The sequence below is a fragment of the Gymnoscopelus braueri genome (genome assembly GCF_963280865.1).
Source record: "Gymnoscopelus braueri genome assembly, chromosome: 3".
Classification (NCBI taxonomy): domain Eukaryota; kingdom Metazoa; phylum Chordata; class Actinopteri; order Myctophiformes; family Myctophidae; genus Gymnoscopelus; species Gymnoscopelus braueri.
The window spans coordinates 17,811,528-17,833,099 of NC_137612.1; the positions used below are offsets into that span (position 1 = coordinate 17,811,528).

The 21,572-nt window shown below is 39.7% G+C and overlaps 2 protein-coding genes across 3 annotated transcripts; one reads left to right on the forward strand and one right to left on the reverse strand.

The window, feature by feature from the left end:
- Window positions 1-291: 291 nt before the first annotated feature.
- On the reverse strand, window positions 292-11,599 carry traip (TRAF-interacting protein). Its single transcript, XM_080424503.1, has 16 exons — window positions 11,429-11,599; window positions 10,454-10,576; window positions 9,993-10,050; window positions 9,678-9,764; window positions 8,438-8,477; window positions 8,022-8,149; window positions 7,403-7,497; window positions 7,145-7,258; window positions 5,649-5,736; window positions 5,441-5,530; window positions 4,958-5,046; window positions 4,677-4,844; window positions 2,351-2,399; window positions 2,142-2,243; window positions 1,358-1,408; window positions 292-842 (listed from the first exon to the last, which is right to left on the reverse strand). The coding sequence occupies exons 2-16, from the start codon at window positions 10,549-10,551 to the stop codon at window positions 732-734; spliced, it is 1,368 nt and encodes a 455-aa protein (XP_080280629.1). The 5' UTR covers window positions 10,552-10,576; window positions 11,429-11,599; the 3' UTR covers window positions 292-731.
- Window positions 11,600-12,731: 1,132 nt separating this feature from the next.
- mon1a (MON1 secretory trafficking family member A) lies at window positions 12,732-19,873 on the forward strand. 2 transcript variants are annotated; one of them, XM_080424500.1, is made up of 6 exons: window positions 12,732-12,842; window positions 13,813-13,976; window positions 15,834-16,217; window positions 16,332-17,097; window positions 17,682-17,829; window positions 18,618-19,873. In XM_080424500.1, the coding sequence occupies exons 2-6, from the start codon at window positions 13,829-13,831 to the stop codon at window positions 18,756-18,758; spliced, it is 1,587 nt and encodes a 528-aa protein (XP_080280626.1). In that variant the 5' UTR covers window positions 12,732-12,842; window positions 13,813-13,828; the 3' UTR covers window positions 18,759-19,873. The 2 variants fall into 2 exon arrangements, with proteins under 2 accessions (XP_080280626.1, XP_080280625.1); XM_080424499.1 differs by having other exon boundaries at window positions 12,742-12,842; window positions 13,799-13,976.
- The last annotated feature ends 1,699 nt before the right edge of the window (window positions 19,874-21,572 follow it).

Below are 21,572 nucleotides of genomic sequence, written 5' to 3' on the forward strand. Positions count from 1 at the left end.
TAATTTCTGAAACTTGATCACAATGTACAACTCAGGATGTTATAGAAAAAGGCATACAAAATAAAAAAAAATCTCAATAAGTACCAATTATGTCTTTACAGCCTTTTCAAGGCAAACTGATTAACCAGAGGTCTATTTAACTCCTTCAGGTCATCACATTGCCAATACTGCCCTCTTCAGGAGAGGATACCTCACCATGTCATTGTGAATCAAAGCAAAGAAAAGGAAGCCCCATTTGTAGACAACTTTATATCAAACACAAAGATGTAATAAAAAAAATAGTTTATTTGATGAGCTTAAAAATCTGAAATCATCACAAACAGGTACTGAATGAAAGTAAATAATCTATGTAAATAATCTATGTAGTTATTGTCCAATACTTGAAAAGTAAATGAGCTTTATATAAAACATTGAAAGACAAGTGACTACCAGATAGATTTAGGACAAACAGCTGTTATTGCCAGATGCAATAATGACTGTGGCTCAATGACATGATGCAGGACACGAATATCATTTGTACACGCTCTCATTCCATTCCAATGCACACAAAACAAAATGTAGCGTTTACCTCAAGATGGAATACATCTCTCATGAAGACAAAATACCGAATTTAGAAAGGTAAATTACATTACGATTCAAAGTCCAGTGCTGTGTGGTAAAACAGACAGAACTCCATGTGTCTGGGCCGCACAGCACATGACTTTCCCTTCCCTAAGTTCTGAGTAAAATGCTCAGTCAAAGTAATTGTTCAAAGTGAGATGAGAAGACATTTTAAGAGGAGGAGGCCTGGTCACGTTTTTCCTTTTAGCCTTCATCAGGGGGCGAATCTCTGACAAAGGAGACTGGAGTGGAAGGAAGGGTTAAGGAATGATGACGCCGCAAGTTACACTTTTTTTTGGTAAAATGTTATTATCCCATTAGCCAAGTTTCTGAGAGATTTATGCTGCCCTGAGGCCATGCCACAACCTTTTCAGAACTATGGACAGACATATGCAATGTCCACGAAAGGCATTTGTCTGCCTCTTTGTTGTTACTTTAAAGCTTTGTTTTTTTCCAGGGCCATTTTCATCTAAATAAAGCATGTTAATTGCATACAGTAATTTTATTACAACATTCAAACATTTATGTTTGGCGGCATGGCTCTGTTCTGGGATCTCCCCTGATCGGAGTCCATGGCACAAAATATTTTCAAATGGGGAACCACAGCCAAATACATGAAAACAAATCCTGCCAGAACTAAAGCTATACTTATATATGCATGTAATTGAAAGCCTGTATCGATGTGAAATTAAACCATGTGAGATTTACTTGCTAAATGAAATAAACATCACGTCCAAAGGCAGTGAGTAAAGGATACAGGCTGGAAGAATTTAGTGCGTCCTCCTAACCCGTCATAGCCACTTCTCATCTGAAATGGCAAAACATTAGAAAATGAGAACAAAAAATAGCCAGATTAAAAGACCTTGTTATTGTGAAGTTTGTTAAATACATTATGAATAGAGTAAAATGCAATATTGTTAGTTGGCCAATATTTAAAAAAGCTACTGTAAGCAATATTTTGATTTGTTAACTCATTCAGTGCCACATGACGTCTAAGACGTCACGTGGCCTGACGCCCTGAGCGCCACATGACGTCTAAGACGTCACGAAAAAAATAAATAAAATAAAATAAAAATCTAGATTCTGTTCAGAACCCAAGATATGATGATTTGAAGATTTGCTGCTCCATTCACTCTTTGTTTAACTTCTTACTGAAAAAGGCTGTATCTCGGCTCCTAAGCACTTTTTTTTTTACAATGAATTTTGGCTGTGGCACTCAAGAGCCAAAATTCCATAAATAAGCTGGGCACTGAATGAGTTAAGTTAAAGCTCTATATTCTGATAGTAATGATTGCTAGTGTTTGTTAAGTAACAGGGATCTCATCGTCTCTTCAGCTCTTTAATAAAAAAGAGAATACATATACCTCAGGCCAGCAGGAAGATACAAACCCCCCCATAATCAATCAATCAATGAAATATACAGAACAAGGCTGTATCACAATAAGATTTTTCATATAATCAGTCATTTTTCATTATTGCACCTTGACCTTTAGTAAATCAAGTGAGATTAAAACATGTGAGATGGGTGATTTTGTACATACAGCTCCTGGTTTACTGCTATGAGGATCCAACATGCTGCCGAAAGTCTTCTTCCTAAAAAGGATTGAGTTCCGGAAGAAAGGATCCATATCTTCATCTCGGGCCTACGGAAAGGCATACAGTACATCATTTGCCAATATGCAAACACGCACACAGCATGAACGTTTAACACCAAACTTATCTCTGGCATTGTTAAATATTGCTTAACTACCTTGCTTCCAGTGGAGGTGTTCTTCTCGATGTCTCTTGTTGGAGGCGACCTGTAAAATACACCAGGATTCAGTACGATATGATGAGACCTCCAGTGGTTCTCAGCCTTTTTTGAGCTTTGGACCACTAGAATGTTTCAAAGCATCCACCCCACCCAAAAACAATACTATATTGTTTTGGGGTGGGTATATATTATATGTACGGTTTATTTATTTCATTTAAAGGTGGTGTACATGATTTATTTTTGTTAAAGGAGGAGTTCACCCAAAAAATTACTTATTTTCTATCAATTGCACACCCTATGAAGCCTTGAATCCATGGATTCTTTTTTGTTTTTGTCGCATTCCTAAGCTAATAATTTGATTCCCGTCTCCTACCGGCTAATGTATCCGGTAGGAGACACAAAGTAGATTATTTGTGTCTCCTACCGGAAATACACACGGTCATCAAATTATTGTTTTAGGAATGCCACAAAAACTAAAATAAATCCATGAAATCAAGGCTTCATGGGGTGTGTAATTGATAGAAAATAAGTAATTTTTTGGGTGAACTCCTCCTTTAAAATGAGTGTTAAATAGTTCTATATTCTGATAGTAATCATTGCTATGTAGTATTTGTTCAGTAACAGGATTCTCCCCGCCTCTCCAGCTCTTTAGTCAACGGGAAATACATTTTCGGTTCGGGATAGCAGTTTAAAGGGTAAGACCACTTTGGTAGAGGTTTGGGTTGTGTAAAACAGCTCTCAAAGTCACTCTTTTAGCCCATAAGCTGATTCAGACAATATAGAGCATCACCAAACCCAGTACTGTTTGTTTTTTTAATAAAAATTTCAACTTCCTGTTGATTTTACTATTTGAAGATCTGGATCCGGATCCGCGGATCCAGTCCAGGCTTTCTACTTATAAAAAAATGGCAAAATCAACAGGAAGTTGAGATTTTTATTTAAAAAAACAAACAGTACTGGGTTTGGTGATGTTCTGTATTGTCTGAATCAACTTTGTTTGCGTTCTTTTATGTGCTAAAAGAGTGACTTTGAGAGCTGTTTCAGCGTACAATGTAAGTCAATGAGGAGCATATTTTGAATTATCAATTTCTAATCAATGGAGCAATTATTTTGTATTTCTTGCCCACCTTTGGAGTTACATCATGGCAAGGTAACTACACAACCCCAACCTCTACCAAAGTGGTCTTGCCCTTTAATCCGATCAGGATACAGGATAAACAAGTGAAATGGTAACTGATGAAACAAAAAAATCAGCAGACAAAATTAGAACTGGAACACTATCAAATTGAAGCTGATACATTGGTACACTCTCCTGATTGGATGAAATTGGCAACCCACCTGAAAATGTATTTTATTTTCAATTAAGTGCTGGAGATACAGGGAGACCCCTGTAACTGAACAAATACTCTATAGCAGCGGTTCTCAAGCTATGGGTCGCGACCCAAAGTGGAGTCGCAGGAAGGTGCCGTTGGGGGTGAATTGGCAACCGAAAAAAATACAATAAACAAAACAAATTTCTATTATCAAGAAACGGAAAAAAGTGGGGTTGTCGTGACCAGCGTGAAGAGGACGTCAAAGACGGCCATTTGACTCCACACACACACACACACACACAGAGCTCCAACCGACCGAGAACCAGCAGCAATACAGGAAAGACAACACACACAAGCCCTTACAGAGGCACACAGAACTGATTTAGCCGTTCATAAATGATTTTGATAGGATGACAGTTATATAGCAGGAATAAACATCAATATGAGTGGGTGCCGGGTGGCTTAAGTTAGAGTTTTTGAGCAGGAGGGTACAAATACATTTGGTTCCATTTGTTAGTTAAATTAACACTGGTAAATTGGCGCTGGAGGGGTCATTGAGGCACATATCTGACATAGGCTAAAAATATCTTAACAAAAATCAAATATCACCCCTGATGTGGCCCCTGGGGGCAACACATGACCCCTGGTGGGACTATTGTCATGGCAGGCCCCTGACAGGCCCCTGGACACTGTTTGTGCCAACCTTTGTGCGGATTGGATCAGTGTGGTGTACCTGTGGCCCCTAACGTGGCCCCTGATATGACTATTCTGATGGCAGACCCCTAAACAATGTTTGTGCCATGTTTGGTACGGATAGGAGCGGTGTGCCACGGATACATTCTTTACTTTTTTCTTCTTGTAGTAGCTTGTTATTTGTCCGAAAGGTTGTGGTGATCCATGGTTTCCACAAATGGAACCAAATGTATGTACACTCTCAGAGCTTTCAGAGCTCTGATTCAGCTCTAAAAAGGTTGAGAACCACTGCCATAAAGAATCATACGTAGACTCACACAGCAGCATCCAGACGCATTTTCTTGAACGGTGACGACGTCTGCTTTTTGGTCGGCTTTTTGGTCGACTCATCAGGGGTGGAGATGTCGTAGGTCATATTGAGGTCAATGTCCTCACTGTGTGAAGGCTGGTGGAGACGGGGATGCTTCAGCTCCACTGGGGCGGGGCTGAAAGGGAGGTGGAGAAAAACTTGTCAGTGGATCACACCTAGAAGCATCGCTTACCTTTATTGAATATCGGTGATATTACAAGGAGAATCTAGAGCGGCAGCTTGGTGCACCTTTCAAAGACTAGGCGACTCAGGGCTTCATTCGTGCGTGTTGGCGTGCTCAACGTCCTCTGAAGAATCTCAACCTTCTTCTTCAGACTCTGTGAAAAGAATGTACAATCTGCCATGTGTTGTTGCACTCATCCGAGTCCTGCATGCCAACATGCAAGATGACCCATATTTCATGCATAATCATGACATGTTACATTATTTAATGTTCGGTTGTGTTGCTTATCGCGTCACACGACGAAGCAATTTCCTTGCATAGAACACCTTACTTGGCAAAAGTGTTTTCTGATTCTAATGAATGTGTCCCAGCTTTAGATTTTTTTTTCTTTTAATTTCAATTGTAATCACCTTATGTGTTTGTGCCATTCACAATTACATTACATTATGAATGGTATTGTTCAAATATACCTTCATTGTAACATCAATAATGATACAAAGATTATCTAGCTTTTTTTAAAGGGCAAAGTGAGCAAAACAGATTCTTACAGATATTTCTTTGTCAGCATTGGCCAGGTCATTCTGTAGAGCCCTCAAGTCATCCTTGGTCCTACTCATCTCCACTGAGGCTTTCTGTAACTACAATGACACCAAAACCTTTTTCAGAATTCAACAGTGCATAAGTTAACATATTCTCCTCAGTGTTTAACACATGTTCTCTGACAGTTAATGGCATAAAAGCTGGAACAGTAGTTACCTTGTTGTTTGAGGCAAAAACCTCCTTCTTCAGCTTTTCACACATTTCATGTGAAGACCTGTGGCTTCCTTTCAAGTTCTCATATTCTCTATAAAAAGAACCATGGGGAAGAAAGCAGGCAGTGGATAATGAGGGAAATGCATTCGTGAGGTCAGAGGGTGTAGCTCAGTGGCTCCCAAACGGTGTGCCGTGAGACAAGCCCCGTTGTGCCTTGGGATTTTGTGACAACCACACATTATACACACACACATATATATTTTTTCTCCAGAATTCCAGATTCACACATTCCACCAGTAGTCCATGAGCCAGAGCCCCAAAATTGAGCAATTATTATCGAAAGAGTGGGCAAAACCAAACCTATATTAAATTGTTCAGAGGGTCAATACGAGTAAATAAATGTATGATAACCTCACCACAGGAGCAGCTTTTTCATGGTTATCACACATTTTGTAATTTTCCCCATACGTACATGACAGGTCAAAAAATGACAAAATTTTAAAAAGAGTTATCATAATGAAACTGCCTGAGTTGATTACTTACATGAAGACGATGATTTATCGTATTACAAGTTTTCTGAAATTGAAAACGCATTAAATATGCAAATTAGGCATAGGAAATAATGCCCAAATTTGCATAACTTTCCAGAATCAACATTGGACAAAGCCAGAGTCAACATACTTATTTCATTTTGTTAAGATGTTGGATTCAAAGGTTTTTAACGAGGGAATATTCAATATCTGCTCAATTTTGGGGCTCTGGCTCATGGACTAAATGCCTAATTTGCATATTTAAATATACAATTTCAGAAAACTTGTAATACGATAAATCATTGTCTTCATGTAAGTAATCAACTCAGGAAGTTTCATTATGATAACTCTTTTTAAAATTTTGTCATTTTTTGACCTGTCATGTACGTATGGGGAAAATTACAAAATGTGTGATAACCATGAAAAAGCTGCTCCTGTGGTGAGGTTATCATACATTTATTTACTCGTATTGACCCTCTGAACAATTTAATATAGGTTTGGTTTTGCCCACTCTTTCGATGATAATTGCTAAATTTTGGGGCTCTGGCTCATGGACTACAGGCTTTGCGTGAAATCCCATCACTGAGATTGGTTGTGGAAGCATTCTGAGGACATCATCAAAGAGACACCACAAAGTGATTTATCCCCACTTTGGGGATACAAGTGACTTTTCCAAGTGTCTCATTAAACCATAATTTGGCATTAATAAAGAACAATAAACTTTATTGTCACATCACAGGTTTACAGGTGTAAAACAGTGGGTGAAATTTGTTTTTTGATTGTGTGTTATAGAGGCTATTTTGCACGTATATGAATACAGCCGCTGTGCCTTGAAATTTCGACTTGCCTTTTATTGTGCCTTGAGCACAAAAGGTTTTAACACCACTGGTCTAGACTGAATGCAGATACAAACTAAGAGATTTGTAATTTTGGGGAGCGAGCGACGGTGCTGCTTGGGTTGTTCCTTACCTTTTGAGGGAGATGCAGTAGATGGAGAGCTGCTCCACAGCAGCCTGGCCGACGCCCATGTCAGTGATCATGGACTCTACCTCAGCACGCTGGCCCTCTAACACCTTATCAAGACTGGGCCAACATAGACAATAATGTTAGTGGACTGCAAAGTGTGGCTGGATTTGGGGGTAAGGCAGCAAAATCTGGACAAATTAAATTCGGAGAAAGTTTTAAAAATGTTTGGCTTAATGTTACAAATAAAAATTAGGGAACTACCTTTCGTAGATTTTCATTTTGGTCCTGAGCCTCCGAGCCTCCTCCCTGGCATTCTCAGCATCATTATGTTTGGTCTCTAGGTAATTCATCTGTTTCTGCGACGTAAAAAAAAAAAATCACACCCAGTGTGAAGTGGGCGGTGTGGTCATCACAGTGGTCATCATAGTGATGGAAGCTCACTTCCAAAAAGAATAGATTTTTGGAAGTGCATAATCCTATTTATAGGTTAATAATGTCATCATGTGTCTCGCTAGCCAATCACAGTGCTGAATAGAGTCAGCCAATAGAGTCAGCCAATCACAGTACAGCTAGGGGTGTACTAATGAGCCAATCACAGTACAGCTAATGAGGTGTCCCAACCCCACTTATAGGGGCGGCTACACCGCCCAAACACACACACACACACACACACACACACACACACACACACACACACACACACACACACACACACACACACACACACACACACACACACACACACACACACACACACACACACACACACACACACACACACACACACACACACACACACACACACACAGCATCAACCAAGAGACCATCTTTGGATGATATTCAACATTTGGATTTACATTGTGTAGCATATTCATCTTACTCTGAGAGCAGAAACGAGCATCTCCTTGTCTGCGGTCTCCTTCCGCACTTTATCCAGGTCTCTCTTCTGTCTATCCATAGTGTCCTTAAAGCTGTCCATCACCTTCTGTTTGTCCCGCCAATCTCTTTCTGTAAATTCAACACACACATAACGCTTCCAGCTTTTAAACCTGTTAATAAATGTAATTGTATATCACAGCAAGCAGACGTGAAGGAGATCTCTGGAATTGAGATCTATGTAGATGAGAAGGACTACACACAGCACTGCTCCTCACATTTCAGGCTTGTCGGTTGGGTGCATTCAACCCATGGCATATAATTTGTCAACAGATTTGCTCTCACAAAACTAGTCCAGATGCCAAATCATGTTACAAGTAGAAATTATCATTTCATTTCATGTCCTCAAAATACTCTTACCTTTACAACTTAAAGCGGATTTCATTCGATCAATTTCATTCTGTAAAGAAAAATAGAAGAAAAGAAAAAACCCTGAATGACAGCTGGAAAGCACATTTATAATTAATATTATAATTATAATTATTATAAATAGTTTACCGTTTAGACATTTGAAATCTAAGACATTCAAAATCCATTCATGTTCGCTGCAACAATAGTAAGGCTAGGGTTGAAAATGAACAACAGTAAAAATGAAAACAGAACTAGCCCTAGATAAGCAATATTCTTAACCCATTCAGTCCAGGGACGCATCTGTCATTTTAGGTTTCTTTGGCTGTTCAAAAATATCAGATATACAAGCTCATAGCGCGGGACCGAGTGCCACGCTGAGCTTGTAGATCTGATATTTTTGAAAAATCATGAACATGTGTGCAAATCTTTGAATATATATATATTTTTAAAGCGAACATTTGTAACTCAAATGTTTGCTTTAAAACATTTCAAATATTTACACAAACATTTTCACGATTAATTTTTTTTTGCAGATCTACAAGCTCATAGTGCTATGAGCTTGTAGATCTGCTATTTTTGAATAGCCAAAGAAATCTAAAATGACACGAGATGCGTTCCCCGGATTATATGGGTTAATGAAGTCCTAATGGCTCCGAGTTAATGTTTCTTCATGTATGTGGGGCACCTTTGGGGCTATAGCTGAAAGAGTAGAGAGGCCCCAACCCCGGCTATGAGTGGAAGTGTCCCTGAGCAAGACGCGTCCCCTCTTTTTGCTACAGTACAGTACTCGTTCTCACCCCCCCTGCCCACTCGTGGCCCCCGACAGTCCCGCAACACGGCACTGCTGCTTTGCCAATGTATATAATAACAGAGTATGTCTGAATGATATCATATTCATTCCACATATAAATACAATACATATTTTAAACATAATCATCTTTGTCATCACAGTAATTTATAGCAGTCCCTACATTCAGGCATGCACGGAGACAAATTAACTATGCTTGGCTTTTGAGATAGATGAAGTGTGCATAATATGATCCAATGTAGCTATATAATTGTATTATGCTTATATCATACAACGCAATAAAGCCAGCGGCTTGTTGTGGTCCTTTCACATGTAGTGACTGTATATGACTATGCACAATCTCTTTAGTTACATGTAGTTAGTAGTTGCTTTATCAGCTGAAGCTCTATAATTCAGCATTATGAAAATGATTAACAAAGGTCTCCCTTTCCCTTTCCTTACCTGCAAACTCTCTGGGTCAGCTGCAAACCCTTCCTCTTCTCCACCGATGTCAAAGAACAGCTTGTTGATAATGTGTCGGGAGCTGACCTATAGACAGAAAAAACATTATTTACACATGATCCTTATAAACTGTAGAGAATGGTTGAATTATAGAGTGGCCCTGCTTAGTGCAGTCACACTGCAGTGTGTGTGTGTGTGTGTGTGTGTGTGTGTGTGTGTGTGTGTGTGTGTGTGTGTGTGTGTGTGTGTGTGTGTGTGTGTGTGTGTGTGTGTGTGTGTGTGTGTGTGTGTGTGTGTACTGTACAGTAACTGCACCTGTTTTCGACATTGTGGGCAGGTTTTGTTGGGAGCTGTCTGGAACCACTGAAGAAGACTGAAAGGAGTGGCGAAAACAATAGCCAGTGAATACATGTGTGGGTTATAATCAGGAGGAGTAAAGTAACTAAGTACATTTACTCAAGTACTGTACTTACGTAAAACGTTTTACTTTACTGGAGTATTTCCAATTGTCAATACTTTTACTTCAAAAATAGCCGATCTACAAGCTCGCGTTGTGAGCTTGTAGATCTACTTTTTTTTTTTTATTGCACTTTTACTTTTGGTACTTTAAGTATATTTTGATGCCAATACTTTTGTACTTTTACTCAAGTAACATTTTGAATTGTAACAGAGTATTTCTACATTGCTACTTTTACTTAAGTAGAATATCTGAGTACTTTTTCCACCACTGATCAGGAGAGGCATTTTTGATCATAGTCATGTATCATTCAAGTCACCATTCATAGTGGAAGGTATGCCCGCAGTGGATAGCAGCAACATCTCTGGAGTGATCAAAGAAATCAGAGCAAATGGTGCAATACGCTCGGATGGGCATTTTGGAATCTCTTAGGTCACTGGCTCTGCAAAGACAACAAAGTGTAAAATGTTAAAAGCAGTGGTGTAAAGTAACTAAGTACATTTACTCAAGTACTGTACCCAAGAACCATTTTAATGTATTTTTTACTTTACTGGACTTTACTATACTTCTACTCCACTACATCTCAGAGGCAAATATTGTACTTTTACTTGATTGAATACTTTTTTGAATACTTATTAGAAGTTTGCAGAAAAAAGCACATGAAAGTACCGTTCAATACAAGGTCAGCTAATAGGATTTGAAACCCAAGAAAGCCATATGGCTTGTTTCCATTGGGGTCCTGACTCCTTTGTACTCAATTAATGTACAAGTTTAGTTAGTTACAAGTTACTTTCAAGATTTTGATTATTATTACAAAACGTACATTAACCACTTCAGCCCTATACTTTGGCTATTTTCAAAAGATTTCGATACATTTTGAAAACTTGTAATGAAACATTTCTGCATAATGAGTACTTTCTACTTTTGGTACATTTTGATGGCAATACTTTTACTCAAGTACATTTTGAATTCCGTACTGCGAGTACTTTTTCCACCACTGGTTAAAAGTAAATAACATTCGTATGTATTGTATCGTCACAACATTACATCATTAACATTACGTGGCTGGTGGCTCTCTGGCTTAGCCTTGGATCAAGAAAGACTATCATAGTGTATTTTTTCGACTTTTACATTAGCATATCTATCATAGATACGAAAGCCAAAGTCAGACTCGATCAAATACATCCATGATAGTCTTGATCCAAGGCTAACTCTGGCTAGCGTTAGCAGACATGACGCTACTGCTTCTTTTGTACACCATGGAGTCAGTAGGCTGAGAATGGAACGGACTTACCGTTACTGTTACTACAGTCATGAAATCTTTAAAGTCGTAATATTGTCATGCATCTCTATGGTGTTTTATAATACACAACCCAAATAAAACCGATTGAAAATTGATGAAAAATGGATTGATTTGACAACAAAAAACAATTGTTTTCCAGATAGTGTATGTTTGTGTTTCTATTTCCGCGCTGCGAGTCTTCGAATGTATAGGCCCGCCTCTTCCGCTTCCTCTTCTTCTTCTTGACTTTTTAATACGGTTGCATCACTGCCACCTTCTGTTTAGCTCGCCTCGGAGGACTTACTTAAATTCGAGAGCAGGGGTCTTCACTCTTCAACGTTTTTCAGGCCAATTGGACCCCTTAGCTGAGAGAGAGAGAGATGAAGCAGGGACCCCCACTACATATTGGATTCATGTTAAACGTGTGTTTTCAGACATTTAACCACCTAAAACCCTCAATATTGTAAACTTGACCTTTGGCTCGGTACTTGGTCTACTCTTTTTTCCCTCTACACAAAACCTCTTTGAGGGGCCTCCGCTCAACCATAAGGGGAGGGGGTTAAGTGGTTAATTCACCTCAACCTTAGATGGCTTAAAGCTAACCAATTTGTAATCATGGGTAATTCAGCTCCATTAATCAATGATGTCTCTTCTCATATACTGTATTTGTTCTGTCTTCTGTACTATGTCTACTTGTCTTGTATTGTATTGATGATGTCTGTTTTTGTAAGAATAACTATATCACCATTTTTAACAGCCTGCTCAGGGACTACAGATGAAAATTTTCCAACTCTGGCTAACTCTGGCTCATTTACGTGGATGTGAAAAACTGACATGTTGATTAATGTGCACTGTCCCTGATAAATAAATACATAAATAAACCCCAACATGAGCTGGAACCCACATTGGCTACTGTATACATTTCGACCCCTTTCTGAATTATACTATTGTGTTTTTATACAACAAGTAGTAAGTAAGTAACTACAAAATCATTCATTTAGGACACGTTTTAGGACTTATAGCTTGAATCAGAAGTTTCATAAATGCACATTTATGTCAAATTGTTTCAGGAACTATTCTAACTAAGCCTGATCTTCTCTTGATCCATCTGTGTATATCCAGTTCCTGGATATTAAACATAATTCATATAATCCTAAGCATTCATTCCCCAAAAATTCCCCAAAACAACCACCTTCCCTCCTTTCCGCTCTAGTGTAGACCATCCGTCGCGAACCGTGCAAAGAAAACTTCATTTCCCACAATTCCCTTCCAACTTGTGGCAGCAGGGCAAGGGTGACGTCTGACCATAGGCGTCTGACAGACAAGACAAAACTATTCCTCTTTTTACTGTTAGCGAGCTAGCAGAACAAACAGAGTCATTTGTGGACCAGGAATGATGCTGAATATGCAGTTGCGGAAATGAAAGGTATGATGGAGGAGAAAAGTAACCGAAATCAATGCGTTTTTTTTAGGAGGGCGAAGTTTGATAAATAAACAAATAGCTAGAGTAAATCAGATAAAGTTAGCAAGCCAATAGCCATGTATATGCTGCATCAGCAGCACCTGATTGACGCCCCGGGGGACTGAGATTGATTTGAGAGCATGTTTGAGAGAGAAACTAAGTCATTGTACATTTCTACACGTGGCGGAAAAAGTACTAAATGTCTTTACTTAAGTAAAAGTATCAATACTGCAATGTAGAAATACTCTGTTACAAGTAAAAGTCCAGAATTCAAAATGTATTTGAGTAAAATACAAAAGTATTATTGGTATCAAAATGTACTTAAAGTACCAAAAGTAGAAAGTACTCATTAGGCAGAAAATAGCAGATATAAGCTCACAATGCATCTCATCGCCACACATTGTGAGCTTGTAGATCTGCTATTTTAAAATGACCGAAATGTATATTGGGCTGAAGTGGTTACTGTATGTTTTTTTAATAATAATCTAAATCTACAAAGTAGCTACTAGCTAGTAACTAAAATTTCAAATACTTGTAGTGGAGTAAAAGTATAATATTTGCCTCTGAGATGTCGTGGAGTTGAAGAAGTAAAAGTACTGAAAATTGGAAATACTCCAGTAAAGTAAAAATACCAAAAAATCTGTACTTCTGTACTACAGTACAGTACTTGAGTAAATGTACTTTATTACTTACTCCAGCACTGCATTTCTATGCCTTAAACCTATCATCTGTCTTTCTCTGACAGAACTCAGAACTGTCATTATGTTTTGTCACTCAAACATGCAACTTAATGATTATTATGTGCAGGACCCCAAGTTGCACTGATTGTGTCAGATAGTACAATTGGAATTAAAAACTAAATTTGACCATGACCCTTGATAAGAAACACCTTTGGATCCCAATTGTTTGTTTACTCTCAGGTGCTGTCCCCTAGGTCTTGAGTAGCAGTGATGGACGGAGACGTCCAAAAGGCAAGAGTGTCATGGGAGGTCCAGAATGGTACCCTGGCCTCTATGGACCACCTTCGCATAGACGGGGCTGACAGTCCCACAAGGGCTGAAAGTCCCACACCAGGCCTGGTGGAAGGGACCGAGCCAGGTGAGACTGATTGACGTGTGTGTACCCTTTGATGACATGTACCCTTTGACAAAATATGCCTTTGGCCGGACCTGGGCTCACACTCCTATACCCTGACCCACTGTATATGGCCAGATACAAACTCTCCAAAAAAAAACAGCATAAGTTGAAGGTACCAACAGTGGCGTCCCCAGGAATTACATTTAGGGCAGGCGAGATTTTTTTTGCACCCCCCACTATTACCCCCCAAAAAAGAAATTTATACTCAATCGAAAATCGGCGATCGAAAACCGGCAAAAGTGGCCGTTTTCAAGATGTTTTGGCAATTATCTCTGGAACAGATGGTCCAATCTGCTCAGTTCAAAGCTTGTTGGATGCGTGACTTTGAGGACTTTTTCGGGTTATTTGGGTTTTCTAAGGGAGGCGAGATCTTAGTTGGCCTGCCCTGCCTCTACAGTGGGTACGCCACTGGGTACAAATAAAAGTAGTTTATCTGATCTTCCAGGAAATAGCAGTAATGAAAGTGGAAGTTGAAAGTGCTTCCATTAAGCTATGCTTGTAAAGATATGAAGTAGGTGCATAATTTGTCAAGCTATTTCAACTAACTTTGAAAGCCTTACTCTGGACTTAAAATATAAGCTTGAACCTACAGATATTGGACAACAATGATATTCATTGCTGAGCTCCCTGCCAGTGGTAAAGCCACCTTATGACACATTTTTGGTAGGTAACACATACATTTTCAAAGGAGGAACAAAATGCCTTGTCATCATGTGATTAGTTCCCCATTCCACGTAGACTAACCAATTTGACATGGCTTCTTTTACCATGCAACCTTTATGAATAGAACTCTTGGTAAGGTAAAATTGACTCTGATAAATCTGGCATGTTGCAGAATGGACATTGTTTGTTGGTAATGTAAAGTTTTTATCTTTGGTAGGCTAGGGCACGTGCACAAGTTGGTTGTGAGGGGCCTTCAAATGGCTGGCCTCTCCAAAAGGAGGGCCAAACAGTTAGCAAGGTACTGCTATCAGCTATTTTAGGAAGCTGCTCAATTTGGAGGAGGCGTTGTTTCCTTTATGATTGATGTCTGCTGTGACAAGTGTGTCGTCAACTGTATTGTATGTGACAATGTTCTGCATTTTGTAACTGTTTTCCTATTGCCTGACTGCACTGGCCAGTGTTTATGTCCTTTGTAAAGTGTGTGTGTGTGTGTGTGTGTGTGTGTGTGTGTGTGTGTGTGTGTGTGTGTGTGTGTGTGTGTGTGTGTGTGTGTGTGTGTGTGTGTGTGTGTGTGTGTGTGTGTGTGTGTGTGTGTGTGTGTGTGTGTGTGTGTGTGTGTGTGTGTGTGATACGTACATTACATATGCATACAAATTAACGTGGCTAAATGTGTCAAATCTTTTGAAATAGAATGTCTACTTTCTCATCCACATAGCTTACTTCTGTATTTGAGCTTCTAGCTGTAGGTGGTGCTATTCCACCTTCTATTGTATCTAGTGCATTTTATTGACCCTTCAATGAAGGCCTTAGCTATATTGTTTTGAATGGGCTCATTATGTTTTCTCCTTGATTTATTTATTTTTCAGTAAAAGAGTACATGCATCATTACAGAATGCCCCACCAACACAAACGGAGCTCATAAAAAAAAGTTTTATGGCTTAAACTGAATCAAACCTGTAATCACTGCATCTGTTTGATGCTTTGGATATTTGACAACATCTATTTAAAAAATAAAGAAATAAATCAAATGAATAACCTTCACCAATGCAAAGAATTTCCCTGATTGTTTGTGTTGTTATTCATGAATCAGGTCCCCAGAAGCTTGTTTCAAAACGGAGAATGATTTGATACGAATTTGATATGTTGTTTCTGCAGGTGCTGGCCAGAAGAGTGCCATGTTTGTCCACCAGTCCTTTGAGGACCTAACTACCGAGGCCGAAGAGCAGGCCAAGGTAGACCCTGAGCTGGGGATCTCTGGAGAGTCTGCAGAGGAGCTCCGCGTGGTGATCGGGGAGAACCCTGCAGCGAAGGAACAGAAAGGGGTGTCTTGGTCAGATAGCCAGAAGTCCAAAGAGGAGGATATCTCCAGTGAGGCATGGCGTAGCCACAGGAAACACGTGTTTGTACTTAGTGAGGCGGGTAAGCCCATTTATTCCCGCTACGGCACAGAAGAGGCCCTGTCCAGCACCATGGGGGTGATGATGGCCCTCGTCTCGGTTCTTGAGGCTGACAAAAACATCATCCGCTCCATTCACGCAGGTCAGAAAATATTTTGGGGGCCGATGTTGTGCATCAAACAGTTTGAATGTAGTGTACAAGTGTGCGCATGTGGCTAACGTATTGAATTGTTGCCTTTCCACGGTACTGTCTCAGATGGATACAAGGTGGTGTTCCTCAGCAAAAGCCCCCTGGTCTTGGTGGGCGCGTCTTGTACCTGTCAGTCAGAAAAGGAGATGTTGCGTGAGCTGCATTACATCTACTACCAGATCGTCAGCCTGTTCACCCTCACCCAGCTCAAGCACCTCTTCCACCTCAAGCAGAACTATGACCTTCGACGCCTGCTGGCCGGCTCTGAGCACCTCACTGACAACCTGCTGCGTCGCCTGGACCGCGACCCGGGCCTGCTCCTCAGCGCCGTCACTTGCCTCCCTCTGAGCAGCTCTGCCAGGGACGTGGTGTCTTCCAGCCTGCAAGCTGCTAAAGCCAAGAGCCTGGTCTTCTCCATCCTGCTGGCAGGAGACCGCTTGGTAACCCTGGTAAGGAAAAAGGACCAATACCTGCATCACATGGACCTGCACCTGGTCGTCAACCTCGTGGGCTCCTCCTCGTCGTTTCGAGAGGGCGAGGGCTGGACGCCCATCTGCCTGCCAAAGTTCAATACCGCCGGCTTCTTCCACGCTCACATCTCTTACCTTGAATCGGGATCGGCCCTCTGTCTCATCCTGGTCTCCACTGACCGCGAGGACTTCTTTAACTTGTCTGACTGCAAGCGTCGCTTCCTGGAGAGACTGAGCAAGCGCAGTGCCTACCAGGCCCTGAAGGAGGCGCTTAAATGTCCAAGCTATTCGGTGGACCAGGTTGGCATTCCAGAGCTCAGGCACTTTCTTTACAAATCCAAAAGCTCTGGGTTGTACACCAGGTGAGTAGGATCTAAAGCTGAAAGAAAAATTATGTGCTCACTGCTCATTTTGCATTTGATATAAAGCTGCAATCTGGGACGAATTTTAATTAATAAAACATTATTTTAACCAATCTGTATGGTAGAGTATGTTAATACAATATAACTAGCACATCTGCAGGCCTAGTCAGGGACTCCCTACTCTTTCATTGATACATTTAGATCCTGGTGTTTGGTAGGACAACTGCTGGTTGACAAGTAACCCTGCCTGAAGCTCATAAGCCCAATGTCTCCCCTTGCCAGCGGGGATTCCCTCTTGTTAAGACGGTAGATATTTGGTTTCATACAAGGAAAAGCTGTGTTTGTAATCCCGGGTGATACAGTTGCAAATACAATTTCCTTCTCTGTTGGGGAAGACATACACCTTTGTAGCTTTAATAGGATTTTCAACAACAGAACAGACATTTTGGTACATTCTTTGCAATTATTATTATCCGTTTATGCATAGTCTACAAATTCTGGTCTAGTTGGTGTGAAGTTGATTCTAGGGCACAGTGAACACCAGGAATGATCATATTTCTCTCTGTCCGTTTCCCCCATGGAAGCCCTGAATTGCCCATTGTGTACCAGTCTGAAGAAGAGCATGAAAGGCTGATGGAGTTGTACCAGGAGCTTCATGGACGCCTACACCACACAACCAGGCCGCTCCGTTCTTTCTATCGCTGTGGGGAGACTGAAAACCTAATGGCATGGGTAAGTGTGCTGCTCTGTACCGTGTGTGTGTGGGATGCTGCATTCATCTACCAAAAATGTATGCAGCATCCCTCTGACCCTCTCTCAGCACTGCTCATTTTGTCTGACATTGTCATTAAGTCCTTGTAACAGCTAGAGCTGCAACTAATGGTTATTGTCATAATGGATTAATCTGTAGATATTTTTGTAAATAATAATAATAATAACTAGAAAGTACTGTTCCTGATGAAACAGTGTGGGATCGCTAAGAATGTTGATAGTATCACACTAGAAAGTACTGTTCCTGATTAATTCTGTCATACCTATTTATATTACATATTGTGATGTCACGTGAAGCTTGACCAATCCAAAAACGGGCGGAATAATAATAATAATAACTAATGAAGATAACATTAGTGTGATCGCTGAAGGGGGGGGGGTTATTCAATTAATGTAGGTAATTCATTCACATCATAAAATGGCATTAACATAAGGTAATAATAAAGTGCAAATTGATGTTAAAGTTGAGCTGAACCCAAACAGCAGACATCTTGAAATTGTTTAATGTATTTTGTCTACCAGTCAAACAAATTACATTTCATTTTAATATATGGAGCAATGACAAGCGTTTATATTTTAGTGAAGTTGTAAATAACAGAAAATGTCCTAGGGATTTTAAACTCACTACTAAAATGTCATTTGATGTCATTCTGTCTGTCAGTTAAATTATTATTATTTTCCCCCCAATGACTTGTTTTACCCCATGTGTCATCCCTCATCTTGTCCTTGTGCACCGCTTCTTTCCGCAGGTGACAAGTGGCTTTGAGCTCTACCTTTGCTTCAGTCCCCTGGGGACCAAGGCCATGGCTGTGGCTGCTGTTAACAAACTGCTGAAGTGGATCAGGAAGGAAGAGGACCGCCTCTTCATCCTCAGTCCCTTCACATACTGAGCCCTCACTACACAGCTCACCCCTCTTATACCCATGGAATGGCATGTTTAACCCATTGACTAGGACTCATGAGTAGGGCTGCAAAAGTGATAATCACTTAATCAGTTTTTATTAAAAAAAAACTCAAAAAAACTATATTGATATTTCTAGGCTTGAGTACTCAGATATCTACTGATAACAATCACAACGTTCAATTAAATTGAACAATACACACATAAAATACATCCTATGATGTTTTTACATGTAAATAGTAAATTAAATTAAATAGTAAGGACTGGACTGTGAAGTCCAATAGGGTTGCAAGAGTTAATTGGACAAATCGATTTAGTCGATTACAAAACAATCATCAATTATAACATTTTGTGTTGATTCATTGATATAATTCAAATAAAATATTTTTAGAATTGCACTTCTCTGTTATAAGATTAATAAAAAAAATATTGATTTGATTTGATTTTGTAAACACAATATGATTAAAGCCAGGATACCCGGAAGTCTCTGTCGGGTGGAAACCTCCAAAACTGTTACTTTTCTGAAAAATACCACGCCGCGTTTCGAGCTTGTAGATCTGCTATTTTTTATACTTTTGTGACACTGTAGTATGATCAAGTAAAAAACACAAAAAGTTAAAATACGGAGATAAGAGGTTTCTGCACGACAGCAACGATATACGTAACTTAAACCCAGGATAAAATCGATAGAATAATCTCAAAGAGAATAATGGATAGTTGCAGCCCTACTCATGATGATACCAAAGAATACAGCCATTTTTTCGATTTTGGAAAAAATACTATTGTTTGTCGTGCCCTTCGTCACTTTACTCTCAAACAAGCTATGTTGAAGGCTGAGTTGCCAAATAATTAGCTGGAGCGTACACCCCCTTTTCCATAGAAAATGAGCCCTACAGGTTATTGTGACTTTTCTCTTGTGCCACCCTAATGTCAAAATGTCCAACTTGCTGCTGTTCCTGTGGCCTTATCTCTAGTACCAATTTTAGGCCAAAGTTTACACTCAGACACTAGGGCCTTCATTTATCAAACTTGCGTAGACCATAAATTTGGCGTACGCTCATCTCAACGGTATAATATCAATCTGTCGTCAGTATGATTGAGCAACACTCAAAACTGATGTCAAGTCTCAGCTTGTATACGCCGATGGTTTCCATGACAAGCATCTACATGTAGCATATGTACAACATATGTAGCAGCCACTATTAACTTAAAATTGTGTAACCTGACATCTAATATCTAACATAACCCTAACATGAAAGGGTAGTTGGAATTACAGGGATTACAGATTCATCAACACCCGACCATTCTTACGTTGTGATTGGCAGAATGCTACTGTTTGATAGATCGCACGTGAGCCCCGTCATGAGATGATTCCTGCGCTCGGATCTGTGCTGCTTTCTACGTTCCATTGATGAATGAGGGTCTAGATGTCTCAAAATGGAATTGCAATGAAACTTGCTGAGCAGCACATTCATGGGGAATGAACCCTACTGATTTTAGGCGACCCCACACTGTTCGTCTTAATGTAGTCCCAGAGAAAATGTCCACATCGAGGCATAAATGTGGCAAAAATATTTCAAATCTTCAATGTAATGTGACACGGTCAAGGATGGCTGTCTATGAACCGGATCAGGCCATGGCTTCAGCAGTCATTTACATACTGTATGAAATTAGTGCTTTGAAAATGTACTGTGAGTCGTAGTCAATGACCTAAACATGCAATACCAACCTCTATGGTCCTTTTTTTTAAAGCTCCTTTCAGCTGACACTGTCTGGATGTGTGCTAGGCAAGGCAATGTATTTTATGGTACTTAGTGGGGCATCTTTATATGGAATAATGATGCTATTCTTCTGGGCCCCAATGATTTGAGCTGCACATGTGTGACAAAAGTAGATAAATGATATTTAGTGAACTTGATTTTTTCATTATACATTTTCCAGTTGATACACTGATGCACGCTGCTTTTGATGTAAGCACAATGACAATAATAATGATGCTGTTTAAAATCCATCCATTTTTTAAATGACTAGACTCTAGTTATTAAAAAAATGGCAAGACATTTTGAAAACAAAATGACTGGAATTCTCTAAAGATCCTGTATTTACTGTATTTTTACATATTGCCATGTTTATGGGTTGACCACATTCCATCTTTTACGATATGATGTCCAATATTATTGTGATAAGTCAACATGTCATATAATTTTTTTTAAATCTCAGTTTGTTGCCAATAATAATTCCACTAAAATGTAATCACCCATTTCTATGTCTTGTCCCAGCACTTACTGTATTTTCATTCAATGGTTAAAACTTCAAACTGTAAGGATTCCACTGGCGGTAATGATAGTTCCTAGCCTTTATATTTTCTTGCACATTAATGATGTAAATTTGGGAAATTTTGACATTCTGATTTTGAGTGTTTGTATTTATACAGTGATAATGTATAAATACACAGGTTACTAATTATAGAAGTTTGTTGTATTTAATAAGATTGGATAGATTGCATAACGTGATAAATTAACATTCACAGACTGTATTTGGCTCCAATGACCATGTCGTGACGCGTTCTAAGACGTGTGTGTAACACAGCTGGAAATTGTTGCTGTGTTGGTCTTTGATGCTTTCAATACTTATTCTTAATGAAATAAAAAACAAACACACATGAGTAAAGCTTCTGTTTTGTTTCATCCAAATCCTGATGAATGCATGTATTTCATTATGCTATAGCCCGTTGGTTCTCAAAGTGGGGTCCGGGGACCCCCAGGGGTACTTGAGGGGGTTCCAGGGGGTCCCCAGCTAAATG

Bases quoted from the DNA above. Each gene is read 5' to 3' on its own strand.
- traip (XM_080424503.1), bottom strand. From the start codon at position 10,551: ATGCCCATCCGAGCGTATTGCACCATTTGCTCTGATTTCTTTGATCAC. The intron at 7,498-8,021 runs GTAAGATGAATA...TTTACGTCGCAG, and splicing joins TGCTCGTTTCTGCTCTCAGA to AAACAGATGAATTACCTAGA. The intron at 2,244-2,350 runs GTAGTTAAGCAA...GCCTTTCCGTAG, and splicing joins ACACCTCCACTGGAAGCAAG to GCCCGAGATGAAGATATGGA.
- mon1a (XM_080424500.1), top strand. From the start codon at position 13,829: ATGGACGGAGACGTCCAAAAGGCAAGAGTGTCATGGGAGGTCCAGAAT. The intron at 13,977-15,833 runs GTGAGACTGATT...TTGTTTCTGCAG, and splicing joins GGTGGAAGGGACCGAGCCAG to GTGCTGGCCAGAAGAGTGCC. The intron at 17,098-17,681 runs GTGAGTAGGATC...CCCCCATGGAAG, and splicing joins AGCTCTGGGTTGTACACCAG to CCCTGAATTGCCCATTGTGT.